The sequence below is a fragment of the Semicossyphus pulcher genome, unplaced genomic scaffold (genome assembly GCF_022749685.1).
Source record: "Semicossyphus pulcher isolate SPU_LCO1_2020_fin unplaced genomic scaffold, fSemPul1.0.p SCAF_23, whole genome shotgun sequence".
Classification (NCBI taxonomy): Eukaryota; Metazoa; Chordata; class Actinopteri; order Labriformes; family Labridae; genus Semicossyphus; species Semicossyphus pulcher.
This window is the reverse complement of record NW_027211697.1, coordinates 16,368,308-16,388,104: the sequence shown is the minus strand read 5'-3', so window position 1 is coordinate 16,388,104 and position 19,797 is coordinate 16,368,308. Positions and strand designations below refer to the sequence as shown.

The 19,797-nt window shown below is 45.0% G+C and overlaps 2 protein-coding genes across 2 annotated transcripts; one reads left to right on the top strand and one right to left on the bottom strand.

Annotated features, from left to right (window-relative positions):
• Positions 1 to 1,229: 1,229 nt before the first annotated feature.
• LOC138602690 (NACHT, LRR and PYD domains-containing protein 12-like) lies at positions 1,230 to 9,846 on the bottom strand. The gene is made up of 12 exons (XM_069674220.1): positions 9,587 to 9,846; positions 9,387 to 9,496; positions 8,614 to 8,942; positions 8,358 to 8,465; positions 5,371 to 7,222; positions 5,100 to 5,273; positions 4,844 to 4,954; positions 4,491 to 4,649; positions 3,838 to 4,011; positions 3,587 to 3,760; positions 2,918 to 2,964; positions 1,230 to 1,954 (listed from the first exon to the last, which is right to left on the bottom strand). Exons 3-12 carry the CDS (start codon positions 8,891 to 8,893, stop codon positions 1,410 to 1,412), a joined length of 3,624 nt encoding a protein of 1,207 aa, XP_069530321.1. The 5' UTR covers positions 8,894 to 8,942; positions 9,387 to 9,496; positions 9,587 to 9,846; the 3' UTR covers positions 1,230 to 1,409.
• Positions 9,847 to 11,673: 1,827 nt separating this feature from the next.
• On the top strand, positions 11,674 to 19,716 carry cbx1a (chromobox homolog 1a (HP1 beta homolog Drosophila)). Its single transcript, XM_069674086.1, has 6 exons — positions 11,674 to 11,755; positions 12,658 to 12,786; positions 15,447 to 15,741; positions 15,976 to 16,147; positions 16,280 to 16,374; positions 16,691 to 19,716. The coding sequence occupies exons 1-6, from the start codon at positions 11,674 to 11,676 to the stop codon at positions 16,839 to 16,841; spliced, it is 924 nt and encodes a 307-aa protein (XP_069530187.1). The 3' UTR covers positions 16,842 to 19,716.
• The last annotated feature ends 81 nt before the right edge of the window (positions 19,717 to 19,797 follow it).

The following is a 19,797-nucleotide window of genomic DNA, read 5'->3' as shown; positions in this document are numbered from 1 at the left end:
TTAATAAAACCTGATAAAATACTGTTTGATAATCAGTCATCACCGCAGAGGGGAAACGCTGATGTAATGCTGCACATTCAGGAAGTCAAGAGACTCGCAAGAGAAGGGTCGAAACAGAAAATTAAACACAGATACAAAAAGATGTTTTGAATCGTACTGTGAAAGATCTTGTTTTATTAATTAGCTTGCTATCATTGTGAACATTGTGAAAACACGGCAGCTCTGTGAGTCTGAAACTGATTAGAAAGATTATTTATGAACCCGGGATTTCTATATTTTCACACAGAGTTAATTGTGGGACAATATGTTTAAATACTATCATCAATTTATCAGATATTTCATGTGTGAAAACATACCTGTATGTTCCGTGAGTGTAGAAAACCGAACAGCATTCTAGAGGTTCACAGTTAGAAGAGTCCAGCAGGGGGCAGTGTTGCATTAACAGAGGCAGCAGAGACACACTGTCCGAGGCAAGAAGTAAAGTCTGTCATAAACAAAGATAAATAATCCAAAGCATGATTTGATCAGTTCAACGTAATCAATAATTGTTAACATGAATCTTCTTTATGTTCACATGAAAAACATCGTTAGCATTCAGATAAGATAGCATAACTTCAATTAATACATTAGCTAATAGGTGTGTTGGATACAGCGTCAGAGTCACCGGAAGTGTAATCAAGCAACAAATTAAAAATACAAACAACAGTAACGAGTGATTAACAAATGGACACAATGTTCACCTTTTCTAATTTAAATATGGCGGCATTATGACAAGCACAATAATCATGAAACATAAATGTCTGGAAACATTAAAAACCTTTCATGTTCTAATGTGTTGAAGCATTTAGCTTTCCTCGTTTTTATTCATAAAAAGACATTTTTTAACAACTTTTAAGAGCATTTTTTTAATGCAGACGAGCCCTGATTAAGACTGCACCTGCTACGTTTGGCCACTAGATGGCAGGATTGTATCAAGTTTAATTCAGCCAAAGAGGACAGTGTCCTTGATTCCTTCCCCAGCCTCCTTTCCTGGATCTTTCCACCTGAGATGTGAGCGGAGGAGGTGAGGGAGAGGAGGAAGGAATACAATACAATATTTTGCCTTTTAACTGAATTTAAACAATAAATATTTTCAGTTATCAGTAAAAGCATAAAATGTGAGGCAGAAACTTCAAAGCAAAATATTTTTAATCTAAATTTTAAAAGAGTATTTTAAGAATTTGGTGAAACAATATATAATTAGAGATTTAATGTTTATTGCTGCATAAAATATATAATTACAACTTCATGGTGTTCTTTCTCCTGTTGTCTAAATACATCTTATCTATCAGTACAAAAACTTACGAAACAGTTCCAGACCAAGTTGTGCTTGTATATAAAACATACTCTGTACATTTTCATTGTCTGCATCATGACCTTTGACCTGAACACTGACACAGGAATGCAGACGAATAAGTCCCGAGGACCCTGAACGCCGGGTAGAGCGGCTCGGTGAATGTGCAGTGGAATGTGTGGAGGCGGGTCCGGGTGTTAGAGGAGACTTGATAGAAGGTCAGAGTCCCTGCAGGCCAGTCCAGGTACACCGCCACTCTGCAGGAGCTTCGCGGGAGCGCTTCAGGCGCCTCTGTGACCATCCCGCGGTGCCAGGCCGTGTTGTTGTTGCAGTTTAAGCACCAGGACTTATCGTTCCATCCCAGCAGGGAGTCGTCCTGGCGATGTTTCCTGCTGATTCCTCGGTACGTGACTCCTACAAAGACTTGTCCTTTCCACTCCACCTCCCAGTAACAGCGCCCAGTCAGACCAGTCCTACACAGGACCTGGTACCTGAATTCAAACCGCTCAGGGTGGTCGGGATACGGCTGCTCCTTTCTCACCAACGTCACCTGTCGGTCACCTTCAGACAGGTAAAAGTCCTTTCTTGCTGTGTTCGGGTCCAGTGTGAGCTCGCAGGCGTCTGGAGAGGAAGAGGAGGGGACACGGTTTAAAATGTAATTTTATTGTTTTTTAAGATCACATTTCATTGTTAATTGTAGTTACAGCAGCACGTCGTTGACACACCACCAACACAATGACAATCGGTCGGTTTTAGCTCCCCGCGACAGCGGCAGCTGTCCCCCAGAGCTCCCCGAGCAGAGCTCCCCGAGCAGAGCTCCCCGAGCAAAGCTACCGTCGCGTAAGCAGCTAAATAACTAGCGATCATTAGCTAATAATAGTCTGCAGAAGCTCTGGCAGGTCTCTGTTGCCACCAAAAGTAATAATATAACTATTACTAATGATATAACTAAATATAAATAGCTATTATTAGCTCTGGCAGCTACCAGAAGCTCCATGTGGTCAAAGAACATAGTTACAATCATAGGTGCTGCTGATTGGCCAAAGAGGAGCGCTGTGAATCTGCACTCGATTGCTCTTCCTCATCAGCCGGGCGTGTGAATTCTCAGATTATCTGAATTAAATTTCAAGTTGATTGAAAGTTTAATAAATTCAACTTCAAATGATGTGATTCAAATTCAAATATAAATAATTCAGTTTCAGTTTCTTCCAACACATTTTCTGCCCGTAGACGACTCTCACATATAGTTACAATACGTCTGTGACCAGGGGTAAACATAAGGAAGTCAAAGGTACCAAAATAAAATACATGTAGAAATATAAAGACAAATAAAATAGAACACAAGAGTTCTCAACATTTAGAATAATAAATATATGTGTGTTATTTAATTCTTCTTTACACAAACCTTTTAATCAATTATAAAAAGTAACTACAAGAATGAAATCATAAATACATATATAACATACACTCACAGAAATAAAGGTACAAATCAGTGTGAAGGTAAATGAGAACAGCTGTAAAAGCTGTGTGTGTGAGCCGTGTGTATTTGTATGTTGGAGCGTAAAAGAGTAAAAACGCACTCACATTTCTGAGGTCCCGGTAACAACGCGGTCTCTCCGAGGTGATCGATTCTGAAGCAGAAAAGATGCCACACATTGATTATTCCTGCCTGATTGATCCTTCAGACCTGGACTGATAACAGGGACGAGAATGACATCGGGAACTCTTGTGATGATCAATAACATAATAATGTTATTCGTAACCTTGTGATGATCCTACTTCCATGTTAGTGTGCATCTTGTTCCACACAGATAACCGTCTGTCACACAAAGTTGCCTGACTGTGTATAAGAAGATTGGTTTGTGAACAACCCAATCACAGCCTCAAGTTTGGGAATATGGCCGTCACCATCTCGTTTGTTTTTAGAGCCAGAAGTGACCATATTTGGACGAGAGACAGTGGAGCTGGAGAGGAGCAAACGCTCACTCATGAGCTAATGCTAACGCTAGCTTTGTTAGCAAGGCACATTCCTATTTCACAGAAACTATGGTATTAGTTTTTAAGCTAAATGTATTTATCGTGTCCAAATAATTTACAGCCGACTCCTTAGAGTCTTTTAGGTTACTGTGGCAGAGACCTGTCAATCACAGGTAGCCCCGCCCTAAATCCTCCCCTGCTTTATGGTCTGTTAACACTCTAAATGGGACCTTAATTCACAGAATCAACATCATGCTGTAAACTCATTAGCAGTACCTGAGAGTTTCCAGTTTCCACCGCGGGTCGTCCAGTCCAACGGAGAGCAGAGCCACCCCTGCGTCTCCTGGATGGTTGTAGCTCAGGTCCAGCTCTTTCAGACGAGACGGGCCGACGCTCAGAGCTGAGGCCAAAGCAGCGCAGCCCTCCTCTGTGACCAAGCATCCTGACAACCTGCGGAGAACACATCATCCACGCACTCAAACTTTCATGCTAGAACGACGGTTTAATTCAAGTGCAGTGATACTGACCCGAGTCTTTCTAGTCCACAGTTCGGACTTTTCAGTCCAGAAGACAGCAGCTGCACTCCTGAACTCTGCAGGTCGTTGTCACTCAGGTCCAGTTTTATCAGACTGGAGGACTTGGAGCTGAGCACTGAGGCCAGGTACTTACAGACTCTGTGAGTCAGGTCACACATACTGAGCCTGAAGAAGACCATGGCAGAACTTTAGTGTGGATAACAGTAAGACAGGGCTGGGACCATACACTGTGTATAATGTGGACAAAGCCAAAAAGTGAAGCAAATACAAAAGTCCCTTAAAACTGCATTCTTTCTAACGTCCAGCAGGGGGCGACGCCACTTATTCCCTCAGTAAACATGTTCCTGATGAGTTTATGGTCTCAGTCTCTAGTTTCAAGTCTTCTTCAACACAGCATGATGTTCATTTAGTCACTGATGCCTCCATTAAAGTCACATTAGTCTCCATGAACAGATATCTGCACATCAATGAAAACATGTAGGGGACGTAGGGGACGTAGGGGACGTCCAAATATGATCACGTCTCCTAAAAAACAAAAAACAGCTGCACCAGAAAAAGGGCACATTTGTCCACATTGGTCTTTGACAGATGTACTACAGACAGACAGACAGAATTCACTGTCTCATTAAAGCAAGCGAACAGACCTGAGAGTTTCCAGTCTGCAGTGTGGACTCTCCAGTCCACCACAGAGCAGCTTTAGGCCAAGATCCCTCAGGCTGTTGTGACTCAGGTCCAGATCTCTCAGACTGCAGTATTGTCCTACGTTGTGACAGCATGGGTCTGTGAGGCGAGGAGATTGTTGTCTACGGAAAGAGACAAATACAAAATACGTCACGGTCAGTAGAACAATAAACGTTACACATGCACTCTCCTGCATCGGTAAATACAGTATGAAGTTTTGAGTTAAATGGACAACACAACAATACAAAGTGACAGTGTTCGCAGTTTATCCCTGACAAACGAACGAATCTATCTGACCACATCTCTTGTGAAATACCGTTTTCTGGACTTGTCCTTCGGGCCCGGCTCGCTCGGATGGGACGGGTTGAAGCTCAGGGCAGTGGCCAAATAAACGCAGCCTCCCTCCTTCAACTCACAGCTAGACAACCTGCATGTGACAGTCCACCACAGAACATGTACGCAGTGCAACATAAATCCTGTTGTACAAGCTTCAGTACTTTCACATCAAAAAGAATTAAAGAATTATCAAATGAACTGTAGCAACACGTTCGAGTAGGTTCACAAATACTCACCTGAGATATTCTAGTGTGCAGCGTGGACTCTTCAGTCCGGCACAGAGCAGATCCACTCCTTCATCCTGCAGGTTGTTGCAGCTCAGGTCGAGCTTCTTCAGACTGCTGGACGGCGAGCAGAGAACTGGTGCCAGAGCTTCACAGGCCCGCTGTGAGAGCTCGCAGTGGTTCAGCCTGTTTACGAATCAGAGAGGGGTAAGATCCTGATCCTGATTCTATCATAGAAGATCGATTGATTTAAGCATGTGCATCAAATGAAACTAATTCTTACAGTGCAGTCGTCGAGGCTTTGACCAGCGGCAGCATTCTCAGAAGAACCTCCTCTGATCTGGAGAACTTTTTCAGGTCAAACACGTCCAGGTTTTCTTCAGATGACAGTAACACATAGACCAGTGCGGACCACTGCGGGGGAGAGAGGTGGGCAGTGGAGAGGCTTCTTGTTCTCAGGTAATGTCGGACCTCCTCCACTAGGGAGCAGTCCTTCAGTTCACTCAGACAGTGGAAGAGGTTAATGCATCTTTCCGGCGAGGAGTTCTCCCTGATCTTCTTTTTGATGTACGTCACGAGTTCCCGCGGCGTCCCTGCGCGGCCGTCTGTTCTTTTCAGCAGACCTTGTAAAAGATCCTGATTCGACTTCAACGCAAGGCCCAGTAGGAAGCGGAGGAACAAGTCTAGGTGTCCATTTGGACTCTGCAAGGCTTTGTCCACAGCTTTCATGCAGACCTCAGCGGCAGATGCTCTCCTGAAAAGCGCCTGCAGACGCTGGGGAAGTGTTTGTGGTTTAGCTATCACATCCTTTCTGTCATTGAAGAGTGAAAGGACCACGAAAACAGCTGCCAGAAACTCATGAATGCTCAGATGCACAAAGCAAAACGTCTTGTCTTCGTTCAACCCGTCTTCTTCTTTAAAGATCTGCGTGAACACCCCGGAGTACACGGATGCTTCATGAGGACAGATGCCGCTGTTCCTCAAGTCCGTCTCATAGAAGATCAGGTTTCCGCTCTCCAGCTGACGGAAAGCAAGCTCTGAGAGGGACTGGATCACCTTCAAGTTCTTCTTTCTGTCGTACTTCTGTGCTGTCTGCTTGATCTGAAACACAAGGAATTTTACGTACAGCTCAGTCAGAGTTTGAGGAATTTCTTTTCTCTCATCTTCCACAAACATTTGCTTCAGAACCGAAGCTGTGATCCAGCAAAAGACCGGGATGTGGCACATGATGTGGAGGCTCCGTGATGTCTTGATGTGGGAGATGATTCTGGACGCCTGCTCCTGATCGCTGAATCTCTTCCTGAAGTACTCCTCCTTCTGTGGGTCAGTAAACCCTCTCACCTCTGTCATGATGTCAACAAACTCTGGAGGGATCTGATTGGCCGCTGCTGGTCGTGTGGTAATCCACAGGCGAGCGGACGGTAGGAGTTTCCCCTTGATGAGGTTTGCCAGCAGGTCATTCACCAACAGCGGCTCATCGACAGAGCAGTCTTCTGTGTCTCTGAAGTCGAGCTGAAGGCGGCTTTCGTCCAGCCCATCGAGCACAAAGAGAAGTTTAAAGTTACTTTTGTCGTAGTTGGTGTTTCCTGAATCCTGCAGTTCTGTGAAGATGAACTTCAGCGCCTCCTCTTTGATATCTCGACTCTCCCTGATACATTTGTGAATGAGCTCTGCGAGTAGAAACCTTCTCCCGTTCAGTAAATTCAGCTGTCGGAAGGTGAAGGGGAATACGAGGTGCACGTCTGGATTGGCTCGTCCTTCAGCCCAGTCCAGGATGAACTTGTAAACGAGGAGAGTTTTGCCGATTCCTGCAATCCCATTGGTCAGGACGGTTCTTACAGGTGTGTTTTCTCCAGAGGGGTGTTTGAAGATGTCGTTGTGCTGAATGGATCTCTCAGCTCCTTCTGGTTTTCTCGATGTCATCTCAATGTGCCTGACCTCGTGCTGCGTGTTGACATCCACATTGTTCCCGTCGATGATGTAGAGCTCCGTGTAGATCTCGTCCAGAAGTTTCTTATCCTTCCGCTTCGATGATCCCTCTGGTATACACATACACTTGTTCTGGAGGTTTGACTGGAGCATACGCTGGTATGATGTGATGTGTCCTGGAGGTTTTGGTCTTTGCACCAACAAATCTGTGTGGAATAAAATCAAATTCTTCACAGCGCAGTTAATAGATTCAGAACATTTCAAATCATCATGAAAATAAAATAATGACAAAATCTTTCTATCGTGGTCGAGGCAATCCTGGAACCCATCGGCTATGACGACGATAAATCCTGACAATCAGTCTGACTAGCAACTACAGAAGTGAGGATGGAGTTGGAGTTTAGATACGACGTCTACAAGGGAATTGTAGCTGTTAGCTGTTAGCTGTTAGCATGCAGATGTCTGTTTATAGAGCTTACTTAAAAGCTGAATATGTTCCGCCTCATTTGGTTTCCACACGGACAGTTTTACCTGCAAGCGACCTCGGATCCATCGGCTAAAGTCTGAGACGATACAGCCTCTGGGCACAGCGGGGAACGTGCCGGGCGGTTAGCGATAATCGACTTCCTGTCGAGACTTCCTTTTCCGCGTGCTGCATTGTTACAGAAAGAGAAACCGCTCTCTTGTGATTCACTTGTTATTAACGGGTCTCACCTTCGCCCAAGTTTCAACATCATGATGCAGATTTGTAAGAAGTAAAAACTCAAGCTTTGTCAGGTCCGTCCTCAAGAGGAGAAGAAAACTTCTAAAATGCTCGTTTGTTGTACGAAGGTCCGATCGCTCTGATGCATTCGAGGAAGTCGGGAAATCCAAACGGCCTTCGTGACCCAGTGTCAAGGGGATTTATGTCAGGTTCACTTTTAGCTAGAATGTTAGCTGTTAGCATGCAGACGTCTGTTTATAGAGATTAATAAGAAGCTAAATGGTCGTCAGATCACGCTGACACTTTTCCTGCATACGCCGCAGCCTGCTGACACGTGATTGGTCAATATTACTCGGACAACAAACAGAAACCAGAACACTTCAGATACAGAAATCCGGGTCTGCAGTTTTATGTAGAAACTATAACAGAGATTATGAGAGCTGTTATGATGTGAATTTCAGAACTTTATCTATTAAACAGAATTATTTTTACACGTGTTTTCTCTGAAACAAGAATATTCTATAACTTTGTAATTTTTGATCTTCCAGCCTTAGTTAATAATTCTGTCACATGAATTATAAAGTGTTGTTGTTTTTATCATTATTCATGCCTCGGCTGTAAACTGTAAACCGTTTTACCTTCAGCCTGAGCAGCAGAGGACGGAGGGAGAGGAAGAGCTGTGAGTTTCTGTTGAAGAGAAGAAGCTCGTGTGTTCTCCGACGTCTCTCTCGCGTCAGCAGCAACACCTGACAGGAAGAGAGAGATGGATGATGAAGGAAACCCAGAAACTAAAATGACTCTGTTGTTGGTACTTTGGTTAGTTTATGACCTTTGATCTCAATGAGAGCTGTTAAAGATTCTTTAAAGACACTTCCACGCCCTGTAAAGACTTACCGTTGGTTTCAGAAGCACTTTGGGTTAATTGCTCCACTAAATCGTTCCTGCCGATCTTCTTCAGGACCTCCACTGTGCGGTGCAGAGCTGCAGGGAGGCCGTACGTCTGCACCATCAGGTCCACCGTGTCCTGCCTGTCCGCCTCCTCCAGCTCGCACTTCGGGATACCTGGGAAGTCTGCAACGCTGCCAGCCTGCTTCAGGAACCACTGGAACTGCTTGAGCTCCTCACTCCCCAAATCCTGCAGAACTCCAAAGAGCAGCTCCACATGTGACGCCATCACTGCTCCCTGCTCAGGACAGGACCGTCTGGGAAATGTCTGACACAACCTGGAAACAGAGGGTGTGCTGCGTGAGATGAATGAGAGGCATGTTGAGCCTAAACCTGGCTAGATCGCCATGACAACCTGTGTAACCTCGTCACAGGAACCTTCATGCATTCGTTAGTTTGGCAGGAAATCTGCCCCCTTCTCCGACCCTTCTCCTTCTGATGTTTCCTGTTTGCGTCAGGTGACATTAACCCTTTAAATCTCACACAGCAGATCATCACGCACTGAGAGAACAATGAAGGACAGCAGCTACAGATGCTGGAGCATGTTTCTATACTTGGTCCTGATTTTGCTGGTTTAGCAGCTACAACAGAAAACGGATTACTGCAGAGGAATGTGTCACAGATAACATTCAATCAATAAATCAATTTAACTTTGATTTGGTCAAAAGCAGCATCTGTTATTTTATGACAGTGTCAGACATAAATGTGAGACTTGACTTAACTGTTGAAATATTGTGCATCTTTGTTGAAGCCTCGGAGCTCTGCTGTGTGCAGCCGCAGTGTGAGGAGTAAATGGAGGAACTGAGAGTGTGTTGAACCCCGGCCTGACACGCTGTGGACAGGCGAGAGGATGTGAGTCACAAACTGCAGCACAAACTGAACTCACACATTTTCTGAAAGTATTTAAAGTTGTTCCTTAAACCTGAATAATATCTGCATATCCAACGTGTCCACATCAGAAAATGTTCCATGTTTAACCACCGTCCATGTCTGTAACTGACACACGTCACATCATGGTTATGTCTTTAAACCTTCTTAATGATGTTACAGCTGCAGTACCCTGGAGACGAGCCTTCTGGATCATTTATGTTCACAGAAACGTTTCAAATACTCCCTGAGAAACACAGTGAATCACAAAGACCCGAGTGACATCCTTCAGAACGATAGATGAAAGCTCCTGTCGTCACTGTAAGAGCAGCAGAAATGTTCATATCAGACATGTAACCGCAGTGTGTCTGTAATAATGATACTCTTTCGTAAATCTTTCGTCGCTTCACCAAACGAGACGACAAAGTCGAATAAGTGAGACGTTCTTTATGAAGATTGTGGCAGGTTCATGTGTTTCTCCCTGTTGGCTTTGAACGCACCACCAGAGGTCAGCTCCTCCCCTTGTTCCGCCCCCTGATTAGTTTGAGGATATTTAAAGCACCTGTGGCAACATGGCCGCCTTGTCCTTTGTCTCTGCGACTCTGAGGTCGGTAACGCAGTCAAAGATGGTTTAAATGTTGTTTTCAATGGTTTTGTGTGTTCTCAGTGACTCTGCACGTACCTGCTGACTAAGTTGCCGTTCTTTAACACAGCCTCCTGTCTGTCCGGTCGCATGGCGTCTGATTGGGTTGTTGACTTGCACCATATGTTTAACGGCGAGTATGGGCAAAGGTATTGCATGTTATTACAAAGTGATAAACCTGTTATAGCCGTGTGTGTGTTGTAGGTCCTTAGCGTCTGCTGCTTTGCGGTTAATATATTTCTGTTATCCAGTGGTGAGCTGTATTTACCTGAAGCCAGGTAAAGGTGAACCAACTGGTTTTGGTCATTTTGTTTCTTTGCTGAATACTTCTGATGACTCCCTTTCGTGAAGCCGGCTGCTGGCTTGTGGTGGTTTCTGTGTCATCCTGGAGGTGTGCCTTTGCAGGTAACTACTTAGAGGGACTTGGCACACCTGTGTGCTGAGGTTACTTCAGCTCCAGCAGAAAGCCCTCTGGCCCTCTCCTCTGGCCCTCTCCACAGGCACCAGGTGATTTAAGTTTACCTTTGGTTGTGTTTGGACTCAGTTGCACTCCTGGAACACACTCCTTAAGTGATGGGCTGCCTCCCCCTGCTGGCCTCCGCTCACATTCCCCTCTTTTGTTGACTTAATTGTCTGAGTGGAAGTGTTTCCAGTTTAAAATAAACTATAATAAACTTTTCTAACATTTCATAAAACCTTTGATCTTCCTTGCCTCAGTAACAATCCTACATCACCACACCTGACCAAGCCACTCCCCCAACACTATAAAGCCTGCCCTCAGACCTGTCAATCACTTTCACACCAAACCGAGAAGAACAAAGGAACCACCTGTGAATGGACTTCACCTTTACTTCTTGTTTTGTTGATGTGCCATGCAGGACCTGAAATATGTCACGTTTGTACTTGTTTACCGAAGAGAGAAATCCCAAAGAAGATGCATTAATGATGAAAGTTTAATATACCAAACTCAGAAGCTACATTATTAGACCTTAATATTTCCTTTTGTCATTTTATGTACATAGATAAAATCATCCAAATCCATATGAGCAATCAGCCTGTAAACCTGCAACCACAAACTGTTTAAAGTGTGCTGATCCTAAACGTGCACGTCAGATGTTTCCTGAACCGACGACAGCAATGTCGAGCAATAACATCGAAGCTTCTTCATGCTCTGCTTTAATAATCAATTTCTCTCTTGATGGACGACAGTTTGTTTCGGAGGAGCAACAGCAAGTTTTTGAGGTCACACTCAGAACGGCGGGAGAAAGTAAAGTTTGTGTTGAGAGCAAGAATCTTTTTACAGTTGACACATGTGTGTGATGCAGTATAGGCTAGGTTTAAACCATTAGTTCCTGTACACATTATATTGTGACTAGATTAATTCTGAGCTGATCTGTACCGTCCATTTTGTTTCCACACAACAACTTAAAGCTGTAAACACTCTGAAGTCAGAAGAAGGACCTCCAAACTCCAGTAGCACATGACCACATGACGCCAAGATGGCGCCTCGAATGCCACCATCAGTGACTCCACTGTGGAGTCTTTCTGCTTCCTGGGGACCATCATCAGCCAGGACCTCAGGTGGGAGCTGAACATCGGCTCCCTCATCAAAAAGGGACAGCAGAGGATGTACTTCCTGCGGCAGCTGAAGAAGTTCAACCTGCCAAAGACAATGATGGTGCACTTCTACACCGCCATCGTTGAGTCCATCCTCACCTGCTCCATCACCGTCTGGTACGCTGCTGCCACTGCCAGGGACAAGCGCAGGCTGCAGCGTATCATCCGCTCTGCAGAGAGGGTGATTGGCTGCTATCTGCCATCTCTCGAGGACCTGTACACCTCCAGGACCCGAAGCCGACCCCTCTGATCCTAGACACAGTCTCTTTGAGACCCTCCCCTCTGGCAGGTTCTTCCCCTCTGCTGCCAGCCTCCTCAACAAGGCCCCAAGCTGACCCCACCCTCCACTTGACATGGACTCTCACCCAGCCCCTCAGTCACTCAACAGTTCATGAATGTTTAAGACTCTAATTCAGACTATGTGTTACATTAACGCATGCTGGCCTCTTATATTGTCTGTACACTGCACTATTTTTACTAATATCCTTCACACCTGTACAGTTTTTAATCACACCTGTTGTACATATTTTGTATTATAAATATTGCTTTTGATATTTTTATGCTTATTGCCTATTTTTTTTATCTTATAATATTTAAGTCTTTTACTTATTCTTATTCTGGTTCTGTGTTAATCGTTCTGCTCCAAAAACACCAAAACAAATAATTTGTATGTGTGAACCTATTTGGCAATAAACCTGATTCTGATGCAGCTGTTCTAACCACAAAGACTTCACCTCCCACAATTCTTAGCCGACCAAACTGCCCACTTACGTAACTTCCGGCGGTGTTGGCGGGCAGAACGGGATTGTTCTTGGTTGTTAGCGACGCTCGGGCCATTGTGTTATTCTTCTGCAAAGCACATTGAGGGGAAAGTCGATCCAAATCAAGGCACTCGAGTAGTTTTGTGTCGCCATTAATTGGTGTACTCGTCTGCAACAGACCGACATCGGGCCCAACGCCAGCCCTTAAAGCGCTCCGAAGCATTCCCTGCAAAGGTAAGGCTCGTGTTAGCTAGCTGGAGAGGGAGCATACGCCAGCCATGTTGCCCTCTGGTCGTGGGGGCAGGCCGCCTGGATCGCCTCAGTGCTCGGGTCTTAGTGATTTTAATATAGTGCATCCAAAGAAAGTGAACTAAAATGCACAAACATATTTTGCCATACGTCGACTATTTAATGCAGCGTGCGAGGCTGTCACACAGCGCGTGCATGTCCTATGAAACAGTTGAAAGATAGTTTCATTACTTTGAATCAAGAAAACATAACGGCTCGTAAACTCTGCCATTGTGATTTATTATGTCCGCATGTGTGTGACTTATCTACCGCTGCAGTGTGTGGTTTTCGGCGGATGCAGCCTGTAAATCACGCTCGCTGTTCGGCGACATGGAGGGGGGCGTTTTTCATTTTCTCAACCAAGCTAGGGTTGCCACGCACTGAAAGCAACCGCCGGGTTTAGGGTTTTAAAAAGACTGGTATTCATCAGTTGATCTCTTTTGTTAGTGGGGAATGCTGGTTCTTGTAAGTAAGCCCCAAAAAATGACTCCACAGGGGTTTCCTTAAAGTCCTTTGAAGAATACCTGGCTGCAGCCTGCAGAGTGGGCGGGGTTTAACGTTGAACCCCCACCCACCATGGTGTGATTGGTGACCATTGTTGGGCGGAGCAAAAAAATTACATTCCTTCCGGCAGGGTTTATGAGAACTCCTATGTTAGAAAAATAAAACACCGACATGTTAAATGCAATGGCTATATTATTAAGGGACGTATCTTCCATGACATCGCGCCTTGTTGTTGCATTTTTGGAGCCTTGAGTTCGGCATTATTGACGAATTGAGTGTGAGCATTATTGAGTGACCATATTTGGAGAAGAGGGTGGAGCTCAAGAGTGGTGAGGGGTTAGCAAATGCTAAGTTATCAAAGGCGGGCTTTTGGCTAATTCATTACCTGTCCATCGTGTACTCACGGCGGGAAAGAAAAGTCAACAACAATCCACAAATATATAAATGTGTGACAAACACTGAACAAGCTAACAGGCCAGGTATGATGACCAAGACACAGAACTGTTTATGAGAAAAGAAACCAATGACTACTGAGGTCAGTGACTGAATTAGCTGAGGTGACAGCTAGCAGCTCCCACCTGTCACTCAAAGAGGCCACGCCCCTAATGATGTGTCACTTTAAGCCTTAATATAACGTAAACAGGTGAGCTGTATAAAGATTCTCCCCGTACAGTTGTCATGAAGAGAGAAATGAGCTATAGAGACCCAAACTGTTTTTTGTACCAGGCTGTAAACATGTTTATTTCTGCTGTAAAGTTTAACATGGGGCTCTATGGGGACTGACCATAGACGGTATAATACAGGTAGCCACCGTGATGTCACCCTTTGGTTAGTCGACTGCCGAAATCTGGCCGGCGCCATGTTGGTTTACTGGAGCCTGATTGGATGAGAGGGCGGAGCTGCAGAAAAGCGAGTGGTTGAAAAAAGATATCAAAGCTAAACAGTCCGTCTGTGGCTGATCCATGAGCTTGTGAATGAGCTGGTTGAACTTTGTGTTTCCCACAGAGGAGATCCTGTTAGTGCTGGTGACTGACTGCAGGTGTTTATTTGAGAGGTGAGATAGCGACAGGTGAACGATACGTAACAGGAAACTTAAAATGACCGCTCCTCTCATCACTACGGTCTGCTGTAATCTCTCCGGGGAAAAGCCAACAACTTCTGACTCCTGTATACTGGCCGACACTGAACAGGCTAGCAAGCAGCTAAAGCGAGCACTGTATACCTGCTACTTAGTGCTAAACATATATCAGTCCAGTGATACTAGCATTTAACTCACTGAAGAGCTGGAGCACACGCCAGAAGGTTCCATAAAGAGATTATTTGTCCTCCAAAAGGCTCCAACTACACAAACAGGCAAAGTTCAGTGTGTGTGTGTTGACGTCCAGCAGACAGCCAGCAGGATCCACCTGTCACTCAAGTGAGCTGGCCCCTATAATTTAAGGCTTAATATAATTAAAACGAGATGTTATAAAAAAAAATAATTCATACAGATATTTGGAACAGTAAAATTAGCTATTTATAACAAAACCATTTTTTGTACCAGGCTGTAAACTTCTACAGGTCTGCTGTAAAAACGGGCATTTTCCCATCTGCCATGTTTTTTCTTTTGTTTCTGGAGCCTCAAGTGGACACCTGAGGAACTGCACTTTTTGACCCTTCGACTTGGCTTCGTTTCTCAGCCACAGTTTGCTGCCTGTTTCTGTTGATCTGGAGTTAGTTAGTGAGAAAAGACACGTCTTAAACAAACATGTTACCTTATTTGTTTGTCTGAAGAAGAACGGTTCAGGTGTTTACTTTGGTGACGCACTCAGGCAAAAGGAACGGTCATGTCTGCTTGCATTCAGTTTTCCTACAAACAGCCTTATATGGTAACAAACTCTTCCAACTCAAATTTGCTGCTCAGGTGAAATACCTTAAAATGTGTCTCTTGTAGTACCAAACAAATTGTTACGTATTACCATCATTCAGGTGTCACTCCCTCTTAAGTCTCCTGTTCATGTGTAGGTGCAGGTTTCGTTCTTCGTCGATAAAGGGCAGCTGTTTTAATTCACATAATTCACTAATAATAATACTGTCTCTGCATGTTTCTCTTTGTCCCCCAGAGGCTCCCTCAGCACACGTCAAGCTGGCGACCGTCGCAGGAAAGAAGGGCAAGAAGGCGGAGGAGGAGGAGCCGCCTGCAGCTCCTGCAGCTGAAACCTCACCAGCAGCGGCTCCACCAGCAGAACCAGCAGCAGCAGCAGCGACAGCAGCGACGGTGGTGGCGGCGACAGCGGCGGTGGCAGCACCACCAGCTGAGGAGGAGGAAGAGGAGGAGTATGTGGTGGAGAAAGTTCTGGACCGAAGAGTGGTGAAGGGCAAAGCAGAGTTTCTGCTGAAATGGAAGGGCTTCTCAAAGTGAGTGCACTAGTTCCAGATAGAGATCACTTTTAAACGGCTGCTTGTGCCGGGAGTTTAGTACCAGTAACCAGTAACAGTGTCTTGTTTTGTCAATCGCTCTCTTTGATGAATTAAACAACATTGTGCAGACAGTAAAATTAAAGCATTAGCACCTTAAACTAAAACTCACTGAGCCCCTCCATTTCGACTGATGTAACTCAAACATCTTCCACCCATGCGCCCTGTCTGCAGTGAGGATAACACATGGGAGCCGGAGGAGAACCTGGACTGTCCCGACCTTATCGCAGAGTACATGCAGAAACACAAAGAGAAGGAGGAGAAGAAGAAGGAGGCCAAGAGGAAAGTGACCACCGAGGCCTCGGGAGACTCTGAGGAGCGAGGGAGCAAGAGGAAGAAGGAGGAGGCGAGTGAAGCAGAGAGGCAGCTCCATGCTAAACAACTAAAAAACATCTACATAATGTCGCACAGGTGTATTAATGTTCTACTCACCTGTTCTTCTTTGCTCATGTGATCTGTGGTTCTTGGTTCTCTCCAGGGCGAGAAGGCTCGAGGGTTCGGCAGAGGTCTGCAGCCGGAGAGGATCATCGGAGCGACAGACTCCAGCGGAGAGCTGATGTTCCTCATGAAGTGGTGGGTGTTCACTCTCAGGTTCTGAACATGCAGTGTAGCTTTAAGGTCGGATCTCTCCTGCTCTGAGCTGATGTCAGAGTTCACTCAGCCTCGCAGCTCGAGTTCACGGCTCTGTTTCCACAACCTCCAGTTCAGTAAGATTCGGCTTTAAATCAGAAATCATACCGCAGGCCATACTGTTGTCACGCCGATGGAAAGAGGTCTAAACTCATTAACCTTTAAAAAACCGTTTCTGGGAAATGTTCTAATTGTCTAATCTTGCTCTCCTTTCTCGTCCCCGCCCCGCCGGCCTTTTCCTCTTGAATTAAAATTACAGGAAGAACTCAGACGAGGCCGACCTCGTCCCAGCTAAAGAGGCAAACGTCAAATGTCCCCAGGTGGTCATCTCTTTCTACGAGGAGCGCCTCACCTGGCACTCCTACCCAACCGAGGAGGAGGAGAAGAAAGAGGAAGAGAAAAAAGACTAGATGAGTGGAGGGAGGAGGCAGAGGTTCAAAGAGGAGGAGAAGAAAGGTGCAGGGCAGGAAATCAACGACATGCTGGTGAACTATTGTCCAGGTTTTTGATTCGAGCAGCGACTTTGGCAGCCCACATGGTTGAGCTTGAACTGCCAACGTAGCTGCAGGACAAGAGAAGAAGTTTGTTTTCCTGCCCTGAGAAGAGACGTCGCCTCTCCTCAAAAGATGCTCCCGCCTGTATCTGGGCTGAAATGTTTTTGTAGAGGTATGTTGACATCCTTATCTTAATGTTTTTTCCTCACCAAGAACGTGTCACTCGATGGGAATTGGTGCCTTTTGTTCTGCTAGTTTTCCTCCTTGGCGTCACAAGCCAAATATATTGAACTTAACCCAGTGAAATTACTATGAAAGTGTTTGTCTCGTACATTTGGTGACAGGTGCCTGGTGTTGGAAATAACAGGAATACAACACAAGTTGTCACGCTACCTCTTAAACATGTGCGGTCATGTGTGAATGTTTGGCGGTGGCTGGAAAGTTTGTCTCTCCGCCCAAATCCCCGGTTCCCTTTTATAAAAGTGTTATTGAACCTGACGAGAGGGTGAAAGTTACCGGTGGATTATGGCGTCTCAGAGCACAAACTTCTTCCTGCTTTGTCAGGATACATTGGAGGGAACTTCTTTTGAAAGGGAACGACGCCAGGAGAAGTATCTGTTCTCTCTGTGCCACCTGGATTCTCATTATCGCTGACGTAGTGCTGTTCCTTAATTAAAAACTAAAACGCCAAAAGATGACGTATATATTTCACTGGGATGTTGACAGAGAGGGGTTACAGTTCACATTAAGAGATCTTTGGCCTCACGTGTCCGACCAGCCAGTGCAGCAGCCGACCAGCCGGTGTTCGAGTGTCCTCCCGTTTTCTGTCCAAACAGCTTTTTAAAAGAGAAAGAAAAAGTCCCAGCCGTGAATTATGCTGCAGCTCAAAGCTTGGACTTTACTGTTCACCTTTTTAACAAATAATAAGTCTGTATTTTGTCTTTTCTGTGAGTTTAAAACTGTAACCTGCAGTGTTTTCTGTGAAACGAGAGTTCTCAATGTTAAAGTATATTTTAGGACCTTCTTCTTCTGCTTTAGTATTTTCTACACGGTCAGTAACCTGGGAGGATGTAAGGGTGACGCCTTACAGAAGAGATGAACCAGGTTTCAGTTTATCCTCTTTCATCTGCAGCTGGTTCGATTCCCAGATTAATTTTTAATAGAGCCTGACGGATAAATTGGAATATATGTTTTAAGATGCGCGCCGATCTATAAACTTTTTTACAGTTTATATTTTGCGTATAATGCAGAAAACGATGCTCGGGGTGATTCTGTCATCGTGTAGTTTGTCCAGCAGAGGGCGCTCTGACTCCGTACTGTAGAGTCCTCAGCGCTGTCTGCAGCAGAGAATCACAGCTGAGTCGATGCTGGATGATAATATTAAATATCTTAAATAATCTTTAATCTTCTGGGTGCAAAGTCCACATAGAAAAAATCTATTTTAATTCCAGTAGAAATAAAACTTCTTCTTTGGCGAGCAGACGGTGAGTTTCAGTTAAACATGTCCTGCTGTCTGCTGGGCGTTCTTCTGTGATGGCACTGAGGCTGGTTGGTGACCTGCAGTGGCTGGCTGAGTGTACAAACATCTGGCTGGATGTAATTTCCCACACCGCTCCAGAAACATCTTTTAGGAGTTCATGTTGTGTTCAGGCTCCGTGGGAGACGCAGCAGTTCTTCTGTAACATGCTGATATGTTTCAGAGTAAAGCGCCCACCAAAAGTTAAGACATTCACAAAGTGGAAATTACACGTGTCAGTAACCGTCAGCTGTTTGTACATTCATCGTCTCCGCTGGGCTGAAGGTAAAGGACCACTTCTGCTGCTGGATGGAGGCTTCCTGTCACTCAGTAGATACACACTCAGTAACACACACCCGGGTTTCACTGCTAATGGAGGAGATAACTTCAAAGTATGTTTTACAAAAAATCTTAATTTCCACCCCCTCGTTTTTCCCCTCCACACAGCCACACGTGTGTTTTCTAGGCTGTATTATGTTAGCTCGCACCGGCCGGGGAACACTCGAGACATGAAGAAGGACCTCGTTTAGAGTTTTTCTCAGACTGTCCTCTGTTAAACCGAGACGCCACTTTTTAATTCAGCGTGGGTCACATGTCTACGTTAACTGTGTTGCGTCTCATTTCTCAGAGCTTTAGTGTGTTGAAGGTTTCCCGGCTGTGCTTATTTCTAAGTATTCTGTATTAAAGCGAGAGTAGTAGCTTCCTGTGTTAGCAGACTCGGGTTAGCGAGTTTAAATCCCTGAACTGTTTTCTTTAGTCGCCTTTTTACTGCTGAAAATGTATCAGAAAATATTTTTCACAAATTCTGTCCAACTAATTTCTGGTGGACGTTCTGTTTCATGTTTGACACAGCAGCTGTTTGGGTTTACATGAAAGGTGTCGGAGGTCGAGCGTTTCTGACTGAACCAGCCGTGCTAAAGCTGTTCCTGTACGTTAGCATCTACACGCTCGGTCCACCCTTTCTACTTTCACACGGTTAAATACGTGATTCAGTGAAGTTACTGTAGAGTGTTTTTCTCATTTGCACACAGTGTGTACATCAGTATTCAGACCATTGTACCTGCCTTCTGTTGTAGCTCACCATCGACAGGGAGGGATTGAAATGAGCTGCGCCGGGTCTGCCTGTTAGCGTTTCTATCTTGTGTCTCAAACCTTTCTCTGTATTTAGCGGATTAGCTTGTGTTGTCCTGTTGCATGTTTATTGGTTTGTCACCGTCATGGCTGATCTACTTTAAATTGTCTGTTTTGACAATAAAGGTTTTTCGTTTTCATAAACATTTGTCCTTCAGCGTCTCAATCAGTCAGAAGGAAATGTGGAACTGCTGCAGCTGTGGCAGCTGTTCTCTGCTGCGATGC